The following is a 23,969-nucleotide window of genomic DNA, read 5'->3' as shown; positions in this document are numbered from 1 at the left end:
ATTATCACTGGATCAGTGCCACCCACCCACCAGGCACCCCAGGGGGCTGCAAAGGGTACTGAAGCCCAACAGAGGAAGAGAAGGACACACGCCTGGGGCAGTGGACACAACACAGGGGACACAGCTTCCTGCCCAGCATGCATCCTTTCCTAGCTGCCGCCAGGGGCACGATGCTCCCCAGATGGAAACCTCGGTGCTAAGCAGCAAAAGGGCACAAGTAAAAGCAGTCACCTCATTAGAGTAGCCGAGGAGTGAGTGAGTTAAGGTGTGGTGCAGGCCCACAGAGACCCTCGCTTGTGAGAGCCTCCAGTCATCACTGCCACCAGCCCTGGGGAGCTCTGGCCCTGCATCGTGTGTTTTTTTTTAAACAAGTTCCAAAAACACCCATACCTATTATTATTTTTATTTATTTATTTATTTGCTTTTTTTGGAGTCACACCGGGTGATGCACAGGGGTACTCCTGGCTCTGCACTCAGGAATTACCCCTGGCGATGGTCAGGGGACCTTATGGGATGCTGGGACTCGAACCCGGGTTGGCTGCATGCAAGACAAATGCCCTACCTGCTGTACTATTGCTCCAGCCCCTGCATCGTGGGTTTTTAATAAACATAATGCACTGTTCATCATGGACAGAGCAGAGGAGATGGCTCACAACCTGGAGCACATGTGGGGCATGTGGGTACATGGGAGCCCTGCGTTCCGTCTCCAGGACTGTGAGGCCCCTGAGCACTGCTGTTTGTGGTGTCCCTCTTTAAAAAAAAAACAAAAAGTAATAATTAAAAACCACCATTGACCTGAGACTAAACAGACTTCAAATGAGTGATGTGATGCCTCCTGTGGCCGGGGTCTATGCTGAAGCCGTCAGTGGTAGAATTTTCCAAAGGAGCCTGATATGGTCTAGCCTCCTCCTCAGGAAGCAGACCAGCTGACCTAGAACATGAGGACTATCAAGGAGCTGAGTCTTTTTAACATGAGGGGCTTTTGTGAATATCATGAGTATGAAAAGTTTAAGCTACATATCATCATGGAGCAGTAATAGCTTGAGGATGACAAACGGTCTCTACAGAGACTTTCTCTCCATCCACCCTGAGTCTCCCTTGAATTTTGCTTTTTATTGTGATGAAATAGTAAATTGTGCTGTATGTAGTCATTTACCATTACAATTTACTACATATAATCCAATTTGCTACTGCACCTATAGGTACAATACTGTGGCATTAAGTTCCTTCACGGTATTATGCAGCTGTGACCACTCTCCCTTTCTAGAACATTTTTTTTTTCCCTGACAGAGATTTGAGAGCAGGTCACTGATGGGGGTGGGAAAGAGAAGAAGGGAAAGGTGGTTAGCCCCGTGACCTGGTTCCCAAGGACAAGAGCTAGACTTCTTATCCACCCACTTGCACTAATCTTGGGTTGAAGTTCCTGCTTCTGGACAGACAGTGGGCATTTGAGCTCAACCACATGGCAAGGCCCAAGAGAGCAGAGCACCGGTCAAAGCGATGGCAGCATTTATGGTGGAGTTAGTTGAGCCTAGTCATTAATACCCTAAAGTAAAAGTAAAGGCCCTCCCGTTGATCATCGATTTGCTCGAGCGGGCCCAGTAACGTCTCCATTGGAGACTTTGTTGTTACTGTGTCTGGCATATCGAATACTCTCGGTAGCTTGCCGGGCTCTCCAAGAGGGGCAGAGGAATCGAACTCGGGTCGGCCATGTTGGCTGCGTGCAAGGCAGACGCCCTACCCGCTGTGCTATCACTCCACCCATTAATGCCCTAAACTGGATTATGTGTTGGGAGACCTCCTGAATTGTGATTGCCTCTCGCTCTGAGGTGCCCTGGCACTTCTCTGTGAACTCTGGCCAGCTGGCGGCGGGTAGTTCAGGGAGTGGAAGGATTGGGACAGGCTTGAGGCTACTTGCCCTTTTTTGACTGTGGCAGTTTCTTTGACAACAGTTTTTTTGTTGTTGTTTGTTTGTTTTTGCTTTTTGGGTCACAGCGATGCATAGGGGTTACTCCTGGTTCATGCACTCAGGAATTACTCCTGGCCGGGCTCGGGGAACCATATGGGATGCTGGGAATGGAACCCGGGTGGGGCCACATGCATGGCAAAAGCCCTACCTGCTGTGCTATCACTCCAGCACCTGCAACAGTTTTTAAAAAACATTTTTTCATTGAGCTTCTATTTTTATTAGAAGGAAGGGTTCTGCTTTCCCCAAATAAAACCACTTGGGAACCATCAGCTCTGGATTATAGTGACCTCCGGGGAAATGAGGGTTGGTGAGAGGTGCCTTTGCTGATGGGGGGAGAGAAAAGAAAAACAATGATAAATGTTCCTTTGTTCGAGTTAGAACACCAAGAATAATTTTTATTTTATTTTTAATTTTTATTAGTGAAACACCATGAGGTACAGTTGTAGACTTACATTTTTGTGCTTGGGTTTCAGTTATACAATGATCCAGTACCCATCCCACCATGAGTGCCTATTCTCCATCATTTACATTTTTTAAAAAATTTTTGTTAGTGAAACAGCATGAGGTACAGTTGTAGATTTACTAATTTTTGTGCTTGGGTTTCAAGTGTACAATGATCAAACACCCATCCCTCCACCAGTGCCCATTTTCCACCACCACAGGTCCCAGTATCCCTCCCACCCCCCATCCCACCATCCCACCCTGCCTCTGTGGCAGGACATTCCCTTTTGTTCTCTTAGAATACCAAGAATAATTTTAACGCTAAGGTTCTTTTTTATTTTCAATTCCCTGGGGAGGAGGGATCTCCAAGTGCTGCTTAGGAGACCCGAGGGTCCCACATGTGATTTTCAGCTAGTTGGGCCTGGAGTTCAGTGCACAGGCACGAGGGTATCGGCTATTGGGCCCTGCAGTGCTGGGTCTCATCTGGGCATCCTGCAGTGCTCAGGAGCTTCCACAGCTCACAAGCAATGCTTGGGGATGTGCAGTGCCAGGGATCAAACCTAGGTCAGGGGTACACATGCCAGGCATGTATTCTAACCACTGCATTCTTTCCCAGCTCCTAAGGTTCTTTTAGGCTTTATTTAAACACAGTGCTTTACAAAGCTATTCACAGTACAGTTGTTTCAGGCATTCCATGTTCCAACGCCAATCCCAACCACCAGTGTGATCTTTGTAGTCTCCATCCTCATCCCCACCCCATTTCTCACCAAGTCTCCAAGCTTGCCTCCTTAGTAGGCACAATATAATTCATTTAGAAATAAGATTCCTAATCACACTGTTTTGCTCTTGCTTGATGGCGCAGAGCTAGGACGGTGTGGGAGCCGGAAGGTGGCAGGACAGGTGTCTCAGTTCCACGGAGAAGATGGTATCGGCTTGGGTGTGTCCATGGCCTTATCCGGGACAGCACCAGCTGGGCTCCCAGGGAACTTGCTTTATGACCCGGGACTATTCCTCTAGCTACTCTGTGCCTCAGTTTCCTTCTCTGTAGTTACAGCTGGTTTATCTACTTGCTGGAAAAGTAGTGACGCTTGAAGAAGGGAAAACAGAAACTCAAGTGAATTCGTTTCGGGAAAAATGCTATGGGGACACAGTGATGGTCACTCCTGGCATTGTTCTTAGTGAAAAATGGGCACTGGTGGAGGGATGGGTACTTGATCATTCAAAGAATATCAGAACTGTCTTGATATTCAAATGGGCTCAACTTGAAATTTTTGAACTTTGGGCTCTCTGGTCTTTTTTTTTCCCCCTTGTCATTTTCTTTTTCTTCTTCTTGGAACTGGTTGAGGGTAAAAATTACTTCATGGTCGTGAATTAAGCAGATAGGAACCTCCCTTTAAATGACTGTTATTAAAAAGCCAAGGCAAAGTTAAGGGAAGATAAAAGTGTGACAGCTGACTGGGCTTGAAGACGAGAGAGCCACACCCAGGGGCAGCTCCCCCCACCCCTCTCTCCCCCTTGGTTACCAGGGAGCCCAAGGGAAAGATCCACGTGGGCTTGGGGTCCTGGGAAGCATTCATTCTAGGAACATACACGACTGTCAGAACTGAATCCCTAGAAGGAGAGCTTGTGCACGCTCACACCAACAACCTGCCCTTTTAAATTCTCGGTACAGCACTATTTGCAGTAGTTAGACTGGGAAACAGTCCAAGGTCCCATAAAGGAGGAGTGGATAGAGACGTGGAGGCGTATGTACACAATGGCGTTCTGCACAGCTCTAAGGAATGATGAACTCTTGCCTTCTGCTCTAAGTTGGATGGACTAGAAGGGATCACACTGTTAAGTGAAATAAGTGAGAGGAAGACAAATCCTGGGCAGTCTCACGCATATGTGGTATAGAGAGAAGCACAGCAGAGCGGTAGATGGTCTGGAATAGCGCCTTGGGCTTTGATTACAGAGCTGAAGTTACCAAGTGGGAGGACAGGAGGGGAAGAAGAACTGTCTACAAGTAGGACACTGGGACAGTGGAAGAAGGTACTGGGCATCTGCGGGGTAGCTGGGTAGGGGGCAGTGCTTCGGGTTTACTCCTGGCTCTGCAATCAGGCATTACTCACGGTGGGGTGCTAGGAGAACCATATGAAATGCTGGGTCATCTGCATGCAAGGCAAGCACCCTATGGGCTCTATGTCCCTCTGACCCCAGAACTGGTGGTGGTGGAGGGGCAGAAGCTAAATACATCAAAAGCATGAACAAACACTCTTGGAACTGTGTAACCAATAGAACAGGAGATAGAAATCAATCCCACAGCTCATAAAATTTAACTCTTTATTGTGAAATAATTTTAAGGTTCAATGACATTATTGGGATAGAATCCACTGCTGCTGAGCCCCTGAGCACTGCTGGGTGTGGCCCAAAACAAAAAACAACAACAACAAGAAAAATCACAGAGTGGGAAAGTTTCTCTGTGCAGACAGTTTCCTGTGTGTGTGGCCTGCCCGGCCCGCCGCTGCTCTCTCCTGGGTTCAGGTTATGGTCAGTTTGCTCTTTGCAGCAGATCTCTGGCCAGTGGCGCAGCCCCCACCCCTGGACTCCCTGAACTTCCTGCTGCACCTGTAACAGAGAAGACGAGGGGCAGAGGAGGAAATGGGGGCATTTAGATAAGAGCACGTGTCCCAATAGTGCAACCGGAGCCTGCCCTCTCCCCAGGGGTGTGCCCGGACCTTGGCAGAGGGAGTGTGCGGGCATGGGCGGGAACCTGGCACAACTCTTCCTGGGGCTGGAAGTCTGTGCGAGCACCCACAGATGTTTTGTTCAGCTCATCAGCAGGAGTTGATTTGTGATCCTAGAGCCCAGGGGTGGAACTTTAGAGAGGAAGAATCAGCAGCCACTGGGCAAGGACTAAAAAGGTCATGAGAGGGGCTGGAGAGATAGCACAGCAGGTAGGGCGTTTGCCTTGCACGTGGCTGACCCAGGTTCGATTCCCAGCATCCCATATGGTCCCTTGAGCACCGCCAGGAGTAACTCCTGAGTGGAGAGCCAGGAGTAACCCCTGCGTATCGCCAGGTGTGACCCAAAAAGAAAAAAAAGGTCACGAGAACAGGTTAAGAGCCAGATGTGGCTCGGTGGAGCACTTGCCTTGCACGTGTGAAACCCTGGGTTTGATTCCCGACCCCACCATTAAAAGAGAGGGGAGGCAGGGAATCAGGTAAAACAAACAATCAAACAAACAAAAAACTTCAGGGTGAAGGAATCACTGGCCACCTTACAAGTCACCCCATCTTTCCACTGGCCTGAGGGCCTCTGTCCATGCTCACTGCACATCGCCTATAATGTAGAAAGGGACTGAGAGGCAAGGTGAGCGATGCTCAGGAGCCTGGACTTTGTCACCCGGATCGCATCCCAGCTATCCCACTCCCCGGCTCTGTCACCAAGGCAGGCTCTCTCAGAGTTCTGAGTCTCAGTTCCTGCAGGGAGGGATGGTAATAGTATTTGTTTCCGGAGTGTTGGGAGGATCCAAGGTGTCGAGATAAGAAAGCTCTGAGAAGTCTGCCAGGCACGTGGCATAACCTGTTACTGCCACTACCACCACCACCACCCTGCTGAGCCCAAGGGGGAGTTCAGGGGACCACGCCTGTGTTCTGCCGGCAGGAGACCCAGGTTTCATCCCTGGTACCTTGTGCTCCCAAGCCCTACCAGGAGTGACCCCCAAGGACAGAGCCAGGAGTGGCCCCAGGAGAGCACTACTAGATGTGTCCTCCAAATTAAAAATAGATCAGTAACCTCCTGCTCAGAAATAGGATGTCATTCAGAGAAGCTGACTGACCGCAGTGTTGGAGGAACTAATCTCCTGCCCTGCACATGCTCCTCATCCTCCTTTTTTGTCCCAGAGAGAGTCTGTGGTGTTCAGGGATGGATTTCTATCTTCTCCTTCCTCCCTGCCTCCTCCCTTGCAGGCACCATCCTGATGTGAGGGGCAGGTGGGCAGGGAGCAGCAGAAGTTTGGTAAATCTTCCCCAAATACATAGCGATTCTCCCATTTTCCTTCTGATTCCAGACTTGGAGATCACAGTCCCAATCCGGCACTCACAGCTCCTGCCCGGGAAAGTGGAGTACGGAGTCTATGAGAGCGGCCCCAGGAAGAGCATCTTGCCCCCCAGGACGGAGCTGAGACGCGGAGACTGGAAGACAGACAGCACCTCCAGCACCGCAAGTGAGCAGCCGATGGGGCCTCCACTGCTGCCCCTGCAGCGTCAGAAACCTCTAGTACAAGGGCATTAGAGCCCATCTGGAGCCTGGGCTTGGGGACGGTTCAAAGCAGGGACTATGTACCCGGGAAGGCCTGTATCAGGGAGCCATCAATCCTTACACAGATATTGCCAGGCAGCATGGTCGTTATTTCACTCTTTTAGGAGTAAAAAAATAAATTAAAAAAAAACACATACAAATAATACTAGCTAACAGTTATTAAGCATTTGCTTTGAGTTTAGCTCCCTCTGTGGAGTCTATGATTACGTTCTCAGAATAAATCAATGAGACAGACATTCAAGCTTCCACTTCCAGAGGAAGGAACTGACTGTATAGCTAGAGAGAGACTTGAACTCACGATGTCTGGAAGCAGGACTGAGTCTCCCACTGCCAATCTGTGTACTTCTTCAGTCGGGATCAGGAAATGGAAAGGGCAAGGAGACAGCAACTTGAGAGAACATTGGCCTCAGATTTGAGAATTCCAGCTCTGGAGGCAGGAAGAGGATCTGAGTAGGAGGTGACTTTCTTTGGGCTTGGCAGCTAGAATGGGAGTGTGACTGCAGCCGACAGTCCGAACGCATGTGTAGGTAGATGTCTCCTTCTCTCTGACACGGTGCTGGTGGCCCGCTTGAGACACACCAGCCTCACAAGCTGAGGCTTTCCCTCTCTCAGGCATTTTCGTGTCTGCACCTCAGCTAGGAGAGCAAGCAAAGGGCAAGAGACAAGCTGACAAACGTTTGGGACTCGTGTCTGCTTAAATGCCAGGCAGAGAATTGCAAAGTGGACGGTGAAGCAGGAAGACCTCCTAGCCAGGGGTTTGGGTCTTTTCTGCTTCACAAGCAAACTCCTCTGACAATTTGAAATATGCTCTGGATAGGCATCCAGGAAAAAAAAGAAGAAAAGTATGTGCATGCGTGTGCACACATACACGCTGCTTTTCCCATCTATGGATTTAGGTTAAGAATCTTTCTCTAGGATCTGGGAAGATAGCTTGGGAGACAGCACTGCCCAGCACTGCCCAAGTGGATAGTGGCCCTCAACATTGCTGGGCCTGGCAGCATGGAGAATAAAGTGTATGAACTGTGTTTCTGGCCTTGCTCGGTAGTTTATGGGGAGGGATGAACTCACTTGTTTAGAAAGTGTTTTTATGATAACAGACCTAGTAGCTGACTTGACTCTGCATTTATGACCTGCACTGGGCCTTATGAGACAGTTACTTGGGAGGTATTTGTTGTTGTTGCTTTGTTTTGGGGGGCTATATCTGGCAGGTTCAGGGCTTTCTCCTGACTCTGTGCTCAGAGATCACTCCTGGCGGGACTGGGGGGACCATATATAGTGCCAGGGACCAAACCTGGCTTGGCCACATGCAAGACCAGCTCCTTACCCGCTGTACTGTCACTCCGGCCCTGGGACACAGGTTCGTTATCTACTGCTAGGAACAAGCCCTCAATGTAGTGGCTTGAAACATGCTCATTATTTATTCTGACTCAAAACTTGGCCAAGACTCATTGGTTTGTCTCCACTCTCTGGGGGGTCATTTGGGGTTACTCTGCAATTTTATTCAGCTGGCATTCCAGATGGGCTGGGACATCCTGGTGGCTTCTCATACTTCAGTGCCTCTGGGGATCTAACTCAATAACCTGAACTTATGTTTGTTTGTGTTGACTCCTTTTATTTTCAGATGGCTTACCTATAAATCTTATTTTTGAGTTTGGTATAAATCCCGAGTAAAAGTTTTTTTTTTTAGTTTTTGGGCGACACCCAGCAATGCTCAGGAATCACTCCTGGCGGTGCTTGGGGGACCATATGGGATGCCGGGGAGCAAACCCAGGTTGGTCGTATACAAGGAAAATGCCCTATTCAGTGCTATCGCTCGGCCCCAAAAAATCTTTTTTTTTAATTATAAGCAAGTTGTTAAAGACTGAGGTTCTCCAGTCCCTTTAATAATAGTGGGAAATGGCTGGGAATAGACACCGACCATGGCAAAATTATCCTCATAAGATCCTGAAATGGAACTTTCCAGAGGAACAAGCGCTGGTGTGCAAGTGTTTATCAAACTTTGGCTTGTGTCATATGTGCTGATGTCATATTAGCTAATGAAAGCCATGTAGCTAAGTATGATGGGAAGGAGGGAAGAAGAGAGATGGAGCTCTGTTGGCTTAATGACAGAGCATTTCCCATCTTGAATGTGATAATAACAGATATACATGCTTACATTTTGCAAGCCTTTTGCCAAACATGTTACCCTGTGATTACTCCATATGACAATGCTGTGAGTTTCTCAATCAGAAAATGGAGACTTAGAGTGGTTAGGCAACTTGCCCTGGGTCACTTTGCAAGGAAGTAAGGGAATTCACCCCCAAATGAGGAATCCAGAGACGTCTGTCACATCAGGGCCATCATATCAGTCAGGATCTTTTGAATAATCCCATACTCAGGAATTATTATTTCTACTAGCAAAGGTAAGCTAAGTGTGTTTTTTTCTTGCCCGAGGAATCCACAGTCTGACTTTGTCCCCTGCAGGCAGTGCGAGTAACAGATCCAGCACTCGGAGCCTTCTCAGTGTGAGCAGTGGGATGGAGGGGGACAATGAGGTGAGTGCACGGGAGAGGAGGAACCTCCGCTTTGTCTTGTCCTAAGAGATATTTCACTGTTAGAAATTGAAGTCCATGGGGCCAGAGAAATAGTACAGCGGATAAGGCACTTGCCTTGCATGTGGCCTTCCTGAGTTCCATCCCTGGTACCCCATATGGTGCCCTGAGCCTACCAGGAGTGATTCCTGAGTGCAGAACCAAGAGTAACCCCTGAGCATTGCTGGGCGTGGCCCCAAAGACAAACAAAAAGAAATCCAAAGGCAAGAAGCCAGACACGTGAGGTCATGTGTCATATGCCATGGGATCATGGGATTCCGTTATGGAAAATGTCCGAATAGGCAAAGCCCTAGAGACTGGAGGGATTGGTGCTTGCTGGGTGAGCTGGGAGGGGATGAGAGGAGATATTACAGCAGGTCATTTAGGCAGGGAATCGCTCAGTGGTAGGCATCCACCGTGCAGGCATGTGGGGCCTGGCTCTGCCCCACATGCTGCCTGAAATCTTCAGCACTGCCCTTGTGATCCGAGGACCCAAGGACCCCAGCCATTGAAGCAACAACCAAAAATCAAAACAGACCATGATCAATTTATATTATGCGAATTTTGCTTCAGTTGAAAAAGGAGGGAAGAAGATAGAGAGGCAGGAGACACAGAAGTCCACTCAGAGGGCCAGGGAAATAGTACTGGAGTTAAGGCACTTGCCTTGCATGTGGTTGACCCCAGTTCAATCCCTGGGACTGTATTGTTCTCCAAGCACCACCAGAGTGCTCCCTGAGCACAGAGCTTGGAGTAAGCCCTGAGCACTTGCAGGTGTGGCTCAACACCACCGCCCCTCCCCCTGCAAAAAAAAAAAATAAGTCCCCTCAGACTAAAAGAGCTTGTGGTCCCCACATACCAACCTTGACTCAGGAGGAAGGAGAATTCAGCTTGTTAATGATCTCTGCTCTGGCTAACTCCTCCATGACTCTGGAGTTAATAGATAAGTTAATAGAAGTTGATGGCTGAAGTCTGGTGTTCCTGACTTATCACTATATGAATAATCTCCCCTTTTCTTTCTCACCTTTCTGGCTTAGGATAATGAAGTCCCTGAAGTTACCAGAAGCCGAAGTCCGGGCCCCCCTCAAGTGGATGCAATGCCCAGCGTGCCCCTGGAGAGGCCCCCCAGGGTGCCTCCACGAGCGGCCTCCCAGAGGTAAACCTGGAGGGAAGCATAGACTTTGGTTGATGTTCGTGTTTGGTTAGAATTTGACCCTTAATAACTAATTCCCTTGTCTCTATGATGGGGATGGTAGTTTGGGGAGACCAGGAGAGGAGGAATTAGGAGTGAAAATGAAGGTGAGAGGCGTGCGTGTGGCCATCTGTGGATGAATTCTTTGATTTGCATGAACTTGTTTCCTGGTCTGTGAAAGGGACAGGAGCATTTTCTCACAGCTGTGAGACTGGAGTTCCAGCCATAGAGAAGGTTTGGAGAGGGGTCTCAAATGGGGCTTCCTCACTGACTGGGCCTTGATGCACGGTGTTGTTTAGAATCTTACTCAGGCTCCAGCAGGACCTTTTACAAAAAAAAATTTTTTTTTCTGTAAAATATCCCATTTATCCCACTACCCACTGAGGGAGGAGTGGGGAATCCCCTCTTCTTGCTGCCCACTCAGGGCCCTTTGGGGAAACAGAAAAAGTGGCCAAAGTGTTCTGTGGGTCAGTTGATAGAAAAGGAAAGGTCTGCAAGGCTGGGTTTCTCTAGAGAGGGACTCTCTGGTGTTACAAATGTAATGTGGAGGTAAATGATTCCAAGGAGGAAGGTTTTTTTTATTTCAGCTGCATTTTTTTTCTGTTTTGTTTTACATTTGACACTTTTTATTCAGATGCCACTCATCAATAGAATATGTGAAGAAAGGATAGCAAGAAAGCTTTTCTTCTGATTTTTGGAAAGACAGGCTGATGCATCTTAAAGATCTACCCATTTCTTGCCCATCTCTTTAGATGTCGTCCCTGTGATCACGGCAACATTCTTATGCACCACCACCCCCCCACTTGCACACACACCACACCTCCCCCCATCTAGCAGTGTCACCTGTTCAGCAGGCAACTCCCTGCTGGAGACAGAGGGCACACACTCAAGTATCTAGTATGAAGATCTTTCTAGATACTCAATCTAGATAAAGATCTTGCCATCAAGAAAGCCCTAAAAAGAACTGATCATCTAGTCCAGCCCTCTGAATTTGCAAAATGTTCTATTCCTTGAAAATTATTGCCAAGGGTCAGAGAGATGGTTCAGTGGACTGTGGTGAATGCTTTGCCTGTGGGAGGCCCTAGTTCCAACCCTGGCATCAATCTGGTCTCCCAACTACTTAACTGGGAGTGGCCACTGAACACCACTGGCGGTGGCCTGAAAACAGATCAGAAAATGATTAACTAGTTCATGATGAGAGAAGATTATTGACAAAGAGAGCAAATGTGGAAATACAAGCCCTTGTTACATGCTTCTTATATCAAATGGGTTAAATGCATCATCTCATTTTATTCTCTCCGCATTTCTAAGGCGGTATTTAGTGTCCTCTCCTTTGCAGCTCTAGGAGCTAGGGCTTGAGATAGGATTGAGACTTGCTGTGTGTGGCCAAACTAAGTAGGTCTGATTCAGCCATCCCATCACTTTATCACATCTGTCCCAGGAGGTCTAGTTGTCATGGAAGGGGATACAATTTGTAAAACCTTTGTTCCTGAAGGTCAAAGGCTTTGGAGGCAGTTATCTAATTGTACCAAGAAAAAAAGAGTGTCATGCCTGACACTATCGCTACAAGGCACTGAGGGATTTTGATAATGGGAGAGAAAAAAAGAGAACAACAAGGAAAACAAGTTCCAGAGATGGAAGGACAGGCTCTGGGATGCATTCAAATGTGTCAAAAGAAGTGGCCTGGAAGCAAGTTGTGATAAAATGATCAAGAGGTGGGAAAGAAGGAGGAAAAACACTCTTTTACTCAAGAAACGGTGTTTGCAAAAAATAAAATCTGTACACAGCAAAACTTGAGGTGTGGTTGCAATTTGGGTGTGAAGAAAGATTTGCAGATAAACAGTTGTTTTGTGTGCATTTTAAATAATGAAGTGATTATTAATAATGAAGTTAGTGCTTGGGAGACCAGGTGGTACCAGGGCTCTAACTCAGACATCCCGTAGGAAATCTCTGTTAAGTTAGACTGAGGACTCAAGCAGCCTCTCTGCTGCCAGAGGGGAGGAGAGGCTGAAGGTGGGATCTCCTCTTTACGCCCTGATCTGAGAATCAGGGGCCTGTCCTCACCCATAGTCTCCTCCCAATAATCCCCCAGTCTCCATCCTGCTCATTGCTCACTCCCAGTCCCGGTTCTCTGTTCATTCTGCCTTCTGCCTCCGAATTACCATCAGGGACCCTTAATCTCCATCTTCATCCCAGTCTTCTATTTTCTCCGGTGTGTACTTGGGACTCTTCACCCAAATGTCCCAAGTCTCAGATTCTGTGTGTATAAACCTAAATTCAGCATCCCTCCTGTTCCTCTCCCTCCCCAGCCTGAGGTATCTGCGCTTGTTTTCCCTTTCCCAAGCCTCACACCTGGGAGCTAGCCTCCATCTCTGTCTCCCTCCCACTCCCACATCCATTCTCCTGGCCCTGCCCATTCTGCGCCCTTTTCAGCCTCATCCACCCCCTCCTCGCCATCTGCCAGTGCCTAAGTTCACTGTGTAGGCCTGCGCTTACCTCCTTGCCTCCACGCTGCACCCAGAGTGCACTTGCTAGAACAGAAATAACTGATGATGTCACTTCCCGGTCTGACATTCTTCAGATTTCACTCTATATTTTAGCACACGCTGGCCCTGGCTAGCCTTTTTAGTTCCACCCCTCCACAGTGTCATTCGTGCCCACCCCTGAAGGAGTCCCACTGAGCTAGGCTGTTTTATCCTTACTGTGCAATCCATTCCCTTTGCCAGGAATAATGTCTGTCTTTCTGTATGCCCTTCCAGTCTCTGCTTAGAAAACTTCCGGTCCAGTCAGACTCTGTCTGAACCTCCTCTTCTGTCAACGTTTCCCTGACGTTTCTGTGAATCTTTCTTAAGTCCCCCAACACCTGTTATAATTCCTTCCATGTTGTGCTCCCTCTTTTTACATAGCAGTTGCAGATAGTGAGACTTGTGAAAATAGGCTTTCCGGTTAAAACATTGATTTTTCTGTTTCCTGAAGTTCACCTATATTTTTCTTAAAAAAAAACTTTTATTTTATTGAATCACTGTAAAATTAAAACCGTTCTTTTAACTTAGTGCTTAGTATGGTAATCAGCACATAGTAGGAACTTAATAAATTAAAAAACTAGTAAATTAACTGAGTGGATGAATAGATGGGGATGGGAAGGCAAGTGCTACCAAGACTCTGTAAGTCCTAAACAGACTTCAGTGGAGGGTAGAGATGCCAGGAAGAGCTTCAGCCTCCTCCCTCTTGCAGTGTGCAGTGCATTTCAGAGTCAGCGAGGGCAGGTGGTGGCAAGAACAGGCACAGATACGTGCCTCTTTGCATGGCTAGTTGCTGGCAGGCCTTTAGCCCTAGAGGATGGGCAGCTGATAGTGCTGTGATCTGGATCTGATAGGAGGAAAAACAATCCAGATTCTTGCTGCTGCATGGCCCATTGGTTTTTGAACTTTTGCCATTCACTAGAGAGTTACCAATCACTGACAATCCGTGCTGGCCCCTTTAAGGCCTCATCAGAACACTGCTGAAGGCTTCCTGCAGAGGTGGAAGGGGGTTGCAGCTTCCCAGGTATAATCTGAAACCAGCCCCTGTGCTCACAAAGGGCCAGGAGATACCAAAGGAAAAGACAACTCCAGATTTATATCTAGGTAACATTTTCTTTTTTGGTGGGGGCACACCCAACTGTGCTCAGGGCTTTCTCCTGGCTCTGTGCTCAGAAATCACTCGTGGTGGTGCCAAGGGGCCCATACGTTGTGCTGGGGATTGTACCTGGGCTGGCAAGCATCATATCCTGATGTTATCTCTCAAGCCTTGCTAGGTAGCAATTTTAATGACTAATTGGACTTTCTTATAAGGCATTATCTTGTCTCCTGTAAGATGAGTAGTTTCCAAAGCACCTGCACCAAACCTCAAAGTTGTCTTTTTTTTTTTTGGTGTTTTTCTGTTTGGTTTTGGAGTAGTGGTCTTGGGGGCTACTCCATGTGTGGCACTCAGGGGTCACTTCTTGAGGTGCTTAGGTGCTCAGGTTGGAACCTTCATTCAAAAGATGTGCTCTAACCCTTTGAGTCATCTCCCTGGCCCACATCCCAAAAGCTGGTGTCATGTGTAGTGCAGATGGCCTCCGCATCATCCCATACACCATAGAACACCCATTCCAGGGGTCTCCTGTGATCAGATTTTGGGAATGCACATTGTGGGGGTGGGAAGCTTCCAGCGCCCCATTCAGTTCAGTGGTCAGTTTGCTTGCCTTCCCCAGAAAGGAAGCATGAGCATCTTTGGGGTGGAAGATGAAATCTAAGGCTCCTGGGACATCCATGAGGAAGAGACCTCTAAAAGACGTTTTTGATCACTAGGACACAAATATTTTTCTTTACTTCTTGAGTGACTACTCTAAGATGGAAACCATGATACTCACTTTCCAATCCTTATCTTCAAGCCTCACATGGTCATCCAATGAAGTTATCATTACCTCTGTATGGCAGGCTTAGAGAAGTAGAACTTGTCCTTCAGATGTGAGCACAAAGTCTGCATTGTTTTCCCATAGGTGATTGATTCCCCCCATCAGAACAAAGAGTAAAGTTGAGGTCAGAGAGATGATTCAGCAGATAAGGCGCTTGCCTTGTATGTGGCTGACCAGGGTTCGATCCCTGGCATTCCATATGCTTTCCTGAGCACTGCCAGGAGTGATTTCTGACTACAGAGCCAGGAGTATTGCCGGGTGTGGCCCCCCAAACAAACAAACAACAAACAAAACAGACAGTGCAGTTTACAGAATTTCCCAATTCTCTCTATCATCTACTACACTTCAGTATCCTGAGAGTAGGGTCCATGATCCTGAGAGTAGAACCCATATCCAAGAATCGATTCATAATAGATAAATATTTAAAGAAAGCAAGGAAGAAAAAGAGAAAGAAGGAAGGGAAGGAGAGGAAAAGAGTACTGTAGCACTGTCCTCCCATTGTTCATTGATTTGCTCGAGGGGGCACCAGTAACATCTCACAACAAATTGTGAGACTAGTTGTTACTGTTTTTGGCGTATCGAATACATCACAGGTAAATTGCCAGGCTTTGCTGTGCGGGCAAGATACTCTCAGTAACTTGCTGGGCTCTCTGAGAGGGGTGGAGTAACAAACCCGGGTCAGCTGGGTGCAAGGCAAACACCCTACCCGCTGTGCTATCGGCTGGTGCGAAAGTACAGTGGGTAGGGTGTTTACCTTGCACCCAGCCGACCGGGCCGACCTGAGTTCGATTCCTCAGCGCCTTTCGGAGATCCCTGCAAGCTACTCAGAGTATCTCGCCTATAGGCAAAGCCTGGCAAGCTACCCGTAACATATTCGAAATACCGAACACAGTAACAAGTCTCACAATGTTACTGGGCCTGCTTGAGCAAATCGATGAACAACGGGAGGACAGTGACAGGGGAAGAGAGAAAGGAAGAAAAAGGGAAAGGGATGGTGCGGAGAGGAAAGAAGGGGGAGAGGAAGAGAGAAGAAAGACAGCTCAGGCTTGCTCAGGTATACAGCAGCACTGCTTGATTCAGCTTTCTCATCGAAGTCTCATCCATCTGATTGATGAAAGGATTCTGTCCATTGTCTTCTCTGAATAAGATACCAAACTCTATGTACACATCCAGGGTTCTGAACTGCACCTCTGGAAGATCTCTGTGGTTATTTTTTTTTCTACTTCTGCCTCCCTACCTTGTTCCTAAGACTTTCTCTCAGCTCTTTTGCACTTCCTTGACTAGCACAAAACTTGCATATGAGACATTTAATAAATATTTACTCATTGATTCATTTAATCTCTCAGTGCACAATTCTAGGGCAGAATAGTTCGTTCTCAGCATATCATGGTTCAATTTCAGCTCCTGACAAAGCTCTCTTTCTTGACTTACTGATTTGCTTCCAGGTGAATTAAATATTGGTTTTACAGCACACATGCCCATCATCGGATATCTGCGAACAAGCCCAAGTCTATCTGGGACTGTTTAGAAACTAGCCAGAGCAATTGGAGGGGGCTGCTGAAGAAAGCAAACTTGGGTTGAGAAAATACTCTTAGTAACCCCCTGAGGAATTTGTTGTGAGAAGCTGACTTTGGAAATTCTCAGTTCCTCTGTCAAGGAATTTCTGACTATAGCACATCTCCTGCCTAGCTGTGAATTTAGATCACTGGTGTTTTATTTGTTATTGGTTTTGATTTGGGAGCCACATCCAGTCGTGCTTGGGGAGCTACTTCCTGCTCAATGCTTAGAGGTCGCTCCTGGCAGTGCTGAAGGGACTGTTCTGTTCTCAGAATGGGACCCAGGCCTCCCGCATGTGTTCTTTGAGCCATCTGGTCTTTTGAACTACAGGGTTTTTGGGCTTGCTTGTTTGTTATAATTGAATCGCTGTGAGATACACAGTTACAAAGTTGTTCATGATTGGGGTTCAATCATACACCCATCCCTTCACCAGTGTACATTTTCCATCAGTGTCCCCAGTTTCCCTCTATGGCAGGCACTTTTCTTTTTTTTCTCTCTTTCCTTTTGGGCATTATGGTTTGTAATACAGGTACTGAAAGGTTATCATGTTTGTCCCTTTATCTTCTTTCAGCACGAGGTTCTTGTCTGGAATGATCATTTCCAACTATCACTGTCATAGCAGTCCCTTTTCTATCCCAACTGCCCTCACCACTACCACTTGTGGCAAGTTTCCAACTATCAGTTAGTCCTCCTGGCCCTTGTTTCTACTGTCCTTGGGTATTAGTCTCATATTAAGTCTTTTTTTTTTGTATCCCACAAATGAATACAATCATTCTATGTCCCTTTTCCTCAGACTCATTTCACTCAGCATGATTTATAAGTGCATTTTTAAACTTTAGAAGTGTATTTATAAGTGCACTTACACATCTATAAGTGTGTTTCATGACTTCATTTTTCTTGGTGGCTGCATGGTCTTCCATTGTGTAGATGCACCATGGTTTCTTTATCCAATCATCTGTTCTCGAGACTTTGGTTGTTTCCAGATTCTGGCTATTGTGAATAGTGTTGCAATGAAAAGCAGATGGCTTTTCTGCAGTGTTTTTGGGTCCTCAAGGCCATCTGTCCTCCCGTAGTTCCAGAAGTGGTATTGCTGGGTTGTATGGAAGCTCAATTTCTAGTTTTTTGAGAACTGCCTATATGTTTTCCAAAAAAGGCTGGACCGGTCAGCATTCTCACCAACAGTGAATGAGAGTCCTTTTCTCCCTGCATCCACACCAGCACTGGTTGAACTACAGGTTTATTTATTATTAAATTGGCAGGATCAATACATCAGTTAACTACCATTGAAAATTTGCTTTCTTATCCTCAGATCTCAGGAGAAAGGGTTACACAGTGCAATAGGTGGGGTGGTCCCCTTGGGGAAGCATCAGAATCAGCCAGGAGAAAGGGACTGGGAGAAATATGGGCAAAGGTATTTATCCTGAAAAGAAGTGAGCCAGGGCAAGCTGACATAGAATTAGTACGCTTGAATAATTTTAGAAGGCTCTGGGCAGAGTGTCTGTCTCCAGTTTGATACATTGCTTTGGTATAATTAGGGAAGATGGATGGCAGCTAGAATTAGGGAGCCTGGTTGGGGCAGGGGTGGACTTTGGTTTAGGGTGATCTCTCTGGATGCTTAGTTTGCATGTAAAAGGCATGTGCCAGATCAATAGCATAGTAGGTAGGGCATTTGCCTTGCACGCAGCCTTGTTGAATCCTTAGCATCCCATATGGTCCTCTGAGCACCGTCAGGAATAATTCCTGAGTGCAGACTCTGGGGTTACTCTGGGGTTCTTTTGGGTGTGACCCAAAAAGAAAAAAAATATGTGCCCATTCAAGATGTTTTTCATTTCTAGGAATTAGCTAACCTTAGGAGGGGGTTCCTTCTAGAATCATGTGAAATGCATGAAGATTATGATGGAATAAGTCTGTGAACTTTTCCTTTTGATACCCAAGTCTACACTGGTGGGGAGGTTGGGGAGATATGTGTGGTACTAGGAATCAGTTTAGCACTTCACACATGCAGTCCATGAGATGCAGCCCTTTAGCTAGGCCCCCATTCCCTGGGAGTTGGTATTTTTCAAAAATCTCGTAGCTTTCTACTATGCAGCCTGTCTTGTGAACCACTCAGAAATCTATGTTTGTTCAGTTTCGTTGAAACCATATCCTTTGTGTGTTATGCCAATTTGTTGCATAGTTTGCAACCAATTATAAATATCTTAAGACTAGTTAGTCACATTCATTTTAAAATACCATTGCCTTGTCTTTTGTTTCAGACCTCTGACCAGAGAAACCTTCCATCCACCTCCGCCTGTTCCACCCAGAGGTCGCTGATTCCATCTTCTCCCACCTGCCTAATTCAGGACTTGCACTTGTCGGCCTCTTGATGATGTCTTCATGTTGAGTTTTATGGCGTGATTGCTGACCTTAAGATCCACTTTCACTGCTGATATTCTTTAAGCCCTGCTGGTTTGGGCTTTTCTCAAAGAAGACATTATTATAGCAGAAAGAAATGAAAAACGAAGGACTTTATTCACCAGTGCCAACTATATTTTTTATCTATATCTTTGTTTTGCCAAAGGATGAAGACTTAATTAGAATACTTACCTCTACTTTGGCATGTCAGAGCCTGAAAAGATTCATCAGAAATATACTTTACCAGAGATTTTACTAAAATGCACTTGTGTTAGACCTTTTGTTATTTGTTACTTAATCTGGTTTCTAGAAGTGGTTATGATCTAAGACTTAACAGTATCCAAGTGAAAAGATGCATCTTGTTTTTAAGTGCTTTCAAATTTTCTGTAGATTCAGAAGGTTTTTTTAAAATGTTGGTCACATATGGCAAACTCAAAAGCACTTTTCAGAAGCTTGGGGTATCAGGGGCCACATATATTGTTGTGTGGTCATTAGAGGTCTTAATTCTGACATTTAAACCAGAAGAGGATCCTTAATTCTTCATCTTCCTAGAATCAGAAGATGAAGGAAGAACCTAAAATAGAAAGTTATATGTTTCCTTTTATGCCTTTTATTACCACTAGACTTGTGAAGCCTTTTTAGGCAGAAAATGTGCCCTTACCTCCCCCCACCTTCCTGTACTTTCAGAAGTCCTGGCAGTTATGTTCATAGCCCAAAGCCACCACCCAGTTGCAAACCATAATGCACGAAAGGGGGGAGAGAGAGAGAGAGAGAGAGAGAGAGAGAGAGAGAGAGAGAGAGAGAGAGAGAGAGAGACAGAGAGAGAGACAGAGAGAGACAGAGAGAGAGAGCAAGAGAGCAGAAGAAAAAAGGTGCCTGCCACAGAGGCAGGCAGGGGTTGGGGAGTGGAGGGGTGGGAGGGTGGGAAGTGGGGTCAGAGAGAAATTGGGGACATTGATGGTGGGAAATGTACACTGGTGGGGGGAATGGGGTTTGGAATACTGTATGACTGAATCATGAACAGTTCTGTGGCCTATCTTACAGTTATTCCATTACAAATAAATAAATGAATAAATAAGAGAACACAAACTATATCCAGTCACGAAAAATATTTAAACCTTTAAATACATCATTAACTTTGAGTTCCTAGCACATAAATCTATTTTCAAAACACAATTTGATAAACACATCAAAAAATGTATCTGACCCATTTCTTAAAAATATATCAGAAATATAGTAGTTTTATATAGTTATTCTCCATGCCACATAGATATATAAAAGCCATACTATTATTCATTTAAGAACAACTTTATATTGTGTTTTTCCCTCATGATTAAGTGTTCTTATACACCCACATTCTTCTACCCAGCAAATAAGGACTCATTGAAATGAACAGCTTCCGAGGGCTTGGATTTTTTTTTTCTTGACATGAAAATACATTATTGGTCACGGTCATCAAGAGTGTTTGTGCAAATTACCCACCACGGTTCCCAAGGCATAGTAGCCATTTTGGTAACCACTCTGTAAGTTATTCTTCGATTTACTCTGTTTCTTTGCTTTTCGCTCAGTTGGGAATAATAGGAAGAATGTGAAATAAAAGGAGAAAAGAGATTATGTTGATCAAGTAATCCTCCTAGTTATTTATAAATATTTCTCATCTTAAACACATTTGATTTTGATAAAAACTATACTTTAAAAAGATTTTCATGGTCCAGAGAGGTAGATCAAAGTGTTAGTGTGCATTCTTTTTTTGTAAACAGTACAATTTATTTTTCAATATCAATTTTAATCGATTCAGATTTTTTTTTCTTTTTGGGTCACACCCGGCAATGCACAGAGGTTATTCCTGGCTCATGCACTCAGGAATTACTCCTGGCGGTGCTTGGGGGACCATATGGAATGCTAGGAATTGAACCTGGGTCAGCTGCATGCAAGGCAAAGGCCACACCCACTGTGCTATCACTCCAGCCCCATCAAAGTGTTAGTGTACATTCTTGCATACCAGAGGCCCCAGTTTAATCTCAGGCACTGAATTTCCCAAATATTCCTGAGTGACATCAAGTCAGGAGTAACTCCTGAGCACTGCTAGGTGTGCCCTCCTCCCAAATATTTAATACTATTAAGCTCCATTTTTAGCACATCAAATTTTGATTTCTCTGTATTCTGAGACTAACAGGTATTTAGATGAATAACATGGTGGAATCTATTCCTAGCCAATGATGTTAATATCTTTATATGCATAGTGCTGCACTTTACTACTGGGACATTTTATTAAATATTATTCTAGGTGGGGGGATGGAGGGTCAAGCAGTGCTCAAGGATCCTGGACACTTCTGGCAATACTTAGCCAACAAATTTAGATAGTTCAAGGCTGGAGCCTGGTAATGAAATGCTATTCAGGCCCAATAGTGCTTATATGAAAACACATATAAAACAAAATTGAAAGTGCTGATGAAAATGAAAATCCTTAGTTTCATATATGGGACATACCTGAGATATGGAGGGAAAGATTCAGAGTACCTCAGGGAAAGATTAGAAAACATTGACAAGACTGGTTTTGCTTTTGGTTTCGCTATATCCAGAAGTGCTTAGAAAGTATTTCCCAATTGGTGTGTAGAGGTTGCTCTCAGCAGTACTTGCAAGGTTGCTCCCAGAGAAGGGAGCACCAAATAAAGGGTTTTGGGAGGATCCTTCCAGGATGGGAGAAGCATGCTGAAATGTTTGGACTATAGACCAAACATGATTGCCACTCAATGCCTCTTTTGCAAATCACAACACCCAAAAGGAGAGAGAGAACAAAAGGGTATGCCCTGCCATAGAGGCAGGGTGGGATGGGGGGTGGGAGGGATACTGGGACCCGTGGTGGTGGAAAATGGGCACTGGTGGAGGGATGGGTACTTGATCATTGTATAACTGAAACCCAAGCACCAAAATTGTAAGTCTACAACTGTACCTCATGGTTTTTCGGTAATGAAAAAAATTTTTTTAAAAAGTTGATTGAAACACCAGGACCCTGTTATCAAAGAAATTATCTAGTGTGAAGGTAAAAATTTGTATCCTCCAAAAACAGAATCACTCATTAAATTCATCCAACTTTTATAACATTCTTCAGAATACATCATGTAACACCACCATGGATTTTAAAACAATGGACACCAGAAATGAAATGGTGAGTGGTATCCAAGGAATCTAGTAAATTTTTTTCTATATGATATTTGAGACACATTTTTTTTGCTTTTTTGAGTCACACCCAGTGATGCTTAGGGGTTACTCCTGGCTCTGCACTCAGGAATTACTCCTGGCAGTGCTCAGGGGACCATACAGGATGCTGGGATTCAAACCTAGGTCGGCCACATGCAAGGCAAAAGTCCTACCCGCTGTGCTATTGCTCCAGCCCCCACATGTGGGAAGCTGGCCCTTTAACTGACCAAGAGCCTACGTGCCTGGCGGGGCCCCCCGCACCCACATATCTTTTTTTTTATCACAGTAAGATACACAGTTACAAGCTATTCATGATTGGGTTTTCAGTTCTATAATATTCCAACACCCATCCCCTCACCTGTAATGGCACAGACATCAACCGTCCTTCTCCAGGATTCTTTTCTTACTTAATTTCTGTTGTTGTTTTTGGGCTTCATCCAGCAGTGTTTGGGACTTACTCCTGGCTCTGCATTCAGGGGTTACTTTTGGCAGGATTTTGTGGGTTTCAGGGGATCGAACTTGGGTCAACCACATGCAAGACAAATGCCCTCCTTGGTACTATCTCTCCAGCCTCTTCCCCAATATTTTATAAACTGGTTCAAAAGAAACTGAAGCTTCTGGTTATATTCAATGACATTGATTTTGCCTCTAATTGGACAAGCTACAGTGGCTTCCCCTGACTAGGTCAGCACTGTCCCTTCATCACTTCTCACACCTGTTGGCGGGGGCTGGAGGGATAGTATCATGGTTAAGACTCTTCTTTTGCAGGCAGATGGCCTCAGTTCTATTCCTGGCACCACATGTGGTTCCCCGAGCATCATCAGGAGGGATCTCTGAGCACAGAGCTGAGCCCTGCTTAGAAGTGGCTCAAATCACTTACACCTCTCCAAAGAAAATTTGAGCAGATAACCCATCTGTATAAGCAACTAAGCATGAAGACTACAGTGTTACAGTCCAATAATTTACCTTGACATATTTAATGATGTGAATAATCCATAATGCTTTGCTATCATTAATCAAAGTGATAGCATGTAAATGATTCAGTGAGTAATTTTACAAGTGAAGCTAAGTTACAAAGTTACATACCCTCCTCCCTTTCATTCATTCTTTCCTTCCTTTCAGTAAAGCAAATGAGATTTATTGAGGATACAAGTTATAAGTAGAATATAGGATGAGAGAGAGAGAGAGAGAGAGAGAAAGAGAGAGATTCTAAGAAGTAAAGGAAATTTGTACAGTAAAAGCCATGGGCAATCCCAGGGTAAAGTGCTGTAAAGGAGATATTATGCACTCAGATTTGGTGTGTGTGTGTGTGTGTGTGTGTGTGTGTGTGTGTGTGTGTGTGTGTGTTATGGGGTGACCCAGAGCAGAGTGATGCTATAAAATAAAGCAGAAGGGTAGAGAGGTGTGGATGACTCCAAGAGAGATCAAACCTCCTTCATTTTCCTCATTTCCTTAGGACCTAAAGGAGAGGTCCTAATCAGCTCTATAATCATCCTTAAAAACTAGGATTTTTCGATCCTCTCTCCCATGCCTGAGGAAATCTTGGTTTTCTATGCTTCTCTTTCAAAGAACAGTATTTTCAGCTGGTTGTTGAGGAAGCATTAGTAACAGATTTATTTCTTAGAAAGGCAAGTGGCTAATTTGGTTAACTAATGAAAAGACTCATCTTGAGAATCAATTCTTAATTTTGAAGAATCTGCTGGTATAAATATTTGCTTTGGCTTGATAAATAAATTGTGTTTTGTTCATTTCCATGCCAGTTATTACAAATATAAATCGGCCATCCTCATTCATTCCTGATGGCCAGATACTAGGTTCCCCAGGATAAGGGAGAGGATGAGTAGGAGGTTGAGAGATGTCTTATGAATTCTAAGGCACAAGTGAGAATTTTTCTCACAGAAACTGTAA

General features: G+C 45.5%; 1 protein-coding gene across 3 annotated transcripts in view; it reads left to right on the top strand.

Annotated features, from left to right (window-relative positions):
• Window positions 1–19,642, top strand: part of PIK3AP1 (phosphoinositide-3-kinase adaptor protein 1) — a 123,889-nt gene extending 104,247 nt beyond the window's left edge. For 2 of the 3 annotated variants that reach the window (XM_056120367.1, XM_056120369.1), the window contains exons 13-16: window positions 6,462–6,617; window positions 9,176–9,246; window positions 10,317–10,435; window positions 18,722–19,641. In XM_056120367.1, coding sequence (XP_055976342.1) covers window positions 6,462–6,617; window positions 9,176–9,246; window positions 10,317–10,435; window positions 18,722–18,779 — 404 coding nt within the window. In that variant the 3' untranslated portion in view covers window positions 18,780–19,641. Of the gene's footprint in view, window positions 1–6,461; window positions 6,618–9,175; window positions 9,247–10,316; window positions 10,436–18,721 lie in introns of all 3 variants that reach the window. The other variant, XM_056120368.1, reaches the window with a different exon arrangement.
• Window positions 19,643–23,969: the final 4,327 nt, after the last annotated feature.

This window comes from Sorex fumeus, unplaced genomic scaffold (assembly GCF_029834395.1).
Source record: "Sorex fumeus unplaced genomic scaffold, SorFum_2.1 ptg000043l, whole genome shotgun sequence".
Classification (NCBI taxonomy): Eukaryota; Metazoa; Chordata; class Mammalia; order Eulipotyphla; family Soricidae; genus Sorex; species Sorex fumeus.
This window is presented reverse-complemented; position numbering and strand designations above follow the sequence as displayed.